Consider the following 2103-nt stretch of genomic DNA (forward strand, 5'->3'; position numbering starts at 1 on the left):
TACGCACCCGGGAAGGAGTCAGAAGGAATCCTACATATTTTTTTAAACCTCGTGCTAACCGGATGCAAGACAGAGCGGGGAGGCGACCGAGAGGAAGGCTTTGACTTGGTGGAACGGAAAGACTCTCGCCTCCCCACCAAGAACTCAGAAGTGACGCGCCCCAAGATAAGGATGAAACGATAGCCCTAGACCAAGCTGCTCGAGTCAGGGAGTGCCCGTACGCTCTCTTGTCATTTAGCGGAGCAATCATGGAGGAAGAGGTGGAAAGAGAGGCCGTCGAGGAGTTTATCAGCCGCGATGTGATCCTGAGTTGTCTCATGAAATACACCGGCAAGGAGATCACCGAAATATCCCCGTTGAATGAGGTGGTCATCGAGCCAGCGACGAGGAGGATCGAGGGCTCCACCTCGTCGGTGTACAGGTTCAAGATCGGGTTCAGGGCCGAGGGGAAGGCCATGGTCCAGACCAAGTCCTTCATGATTAAGCGTCTGCCGCAGTCTGAGGTGCGGCAGCAGATCGTACAGACAGGAGGACTTTTCCGGAGGGAGGTGTTCTTCTTTGACAAGGTCGTGCCATACATGAAGACCATAGGAGGGAGGCGAATGGCACCGCCCGTTCCTGACGGCTACTACGCCGTCTCGGACAACCAGGAGAACCTCATAGTAATGGAAGATCCATTCGATGTGGGCTACCGGTCGCCTCAGGCCCCAATGAACGACTCGTATCTCCTCGAGCACTGTTTGCTGGTAATGCGGAGGTTGGGGCAGCTCCACGGTTTTTCCTATGGGGCGGAGAGGACGATGACCAAGAAATCAAAGGGCTGGTTGGGGATGGAACCCTCCCTTGAGAAGGACCTGCTCTTCTACGAGACGGTGGAAGGCGACGAGCGTCAACCTAGCCACGCCTACGGCATGCTCCTGGGGAGTATTGACGTCGCCCTAGACCTCGCAGGTGACATCAGCGAGCGGGCGGCAGCGGCTGCTGCCGCCGGCGAGCTGGCAGGCATCCTGGAAGGTGCTTGGTCGACAGTTTGCCAGTTGGTGAGCGTTAATCCGAAAGCCAGCAACGTCCTGTGCCATGGAGACTGTTGGATAAACAACGTCCTATTCAGGTACGACAAGTCAGGGGGAGAGGAGAGACTCGTCGACGCCAAGTTTATGGATTTCCAGCTGTCCCGCTACGGTCATCCTTGTCTTGATATCGTCTACTTCCTGTACCTGAGCACCAACAGGGCCATCCGCAAAAAGCACATCAACGAAATAATGCTGGCTTACTACAATTCCCTCGTTGATACATTGAGTTTCCTCGGGAAGGGATCGCCACCCATCACACTCGCGGAATTAAGACATGATTTACTCTTCAAATACAAGGCGTTCGGTATCATAATGGCTTTCATGTTGAAACCAGTTTTGTCCCTGGACCCAGAATTTGTTTCCGAGCATGCACCCCAGAACGGTGAGGAGGAAGGTGAGGAGCCTGCGAAAGGCAGCAATTACCATCGAATCATGGAGTGCTACGAGAATAATCCAGCATACAAGAAAGGCTTGGTGGAAGTTTTAGAAGAGGCGTTTGAATTGTTGATTCCGATTGGTTCTCAATGACCGATTACATCGACGAAGGTTTCCCCGAATAGTATTCGGCGTGAAAGAGTGCATCACTTATTTACTTTTGTGTTATGTTATGAAGTGAAATGGAGGAACAATTTTATCTATGTGTATATGTATGTAGATTATTTTTGGCTTTAATTTAAATAGACAGTGATTCCGTTTGAGTGAACATATATGTGTCATTGCATGTGTTGTTGCATCTTGGCTAAAAAAATGGAACATTAATGTATCATGTGACTTGCTGTACGAGATAATATATAATTTATGAAATGTTTCGTAAAATACGTATTCTAAAATGCCAATTATTACATTTGAAAAGTTGTTGGAAGACGTTTTACTTTAAATTGTTTTTGGTGGCGACACAGCGGGAAAGAAATGCGTGTATTTTCGTGTCTTCTTAATTATGGAGAGTAATTGGTCGCTTTGATGGCTAAACATGTTCAACTTATGCAGGAGAGAGTGAGCTTGATGTACTCATCTTTTTACTTTCAAGCAG

General features: G+C 48.9%; 1 protein-coding gene across 1 annotated transcript; it reads left to right on the plus strand.

Annotated features, from left to right (window-relative positions):
* Positions 1 to 248: 248 nt before the first annotated feature.
* Positions 249 to 1852, plus strand: LOC139701163 (uncharacterized). The gene has a single exon (XM_071599738.1). The coding sequence runs from the start codon at positions 249 to 251 to the stop codon at positions 1599 to 1601; it is 1353 nt and encodes a 450-aa protein (XP_071455839.1). The 3' UTR covers positions 1602 to 1852.
* The last annotated feature ends 251 nt before the right edge of the window (positions 1853 to 2103 follow it).

This window comes from Hetaerina americana, unplaced genomic scaffold (genome assembly GCF_022747635.1).
Source record: "Hetaerina americana unplaced genomic scaffold, ioHetAmer1.1.p SCAF_11, whole genome shotgun sequence".
In the NCBI taxonomy this organism is placed as follows: Eukaryota; Metazoa; Arthropoda; class Insecta; order Odonata; family Calopterygidae; genus Hetaerina; species Hetaerina americana.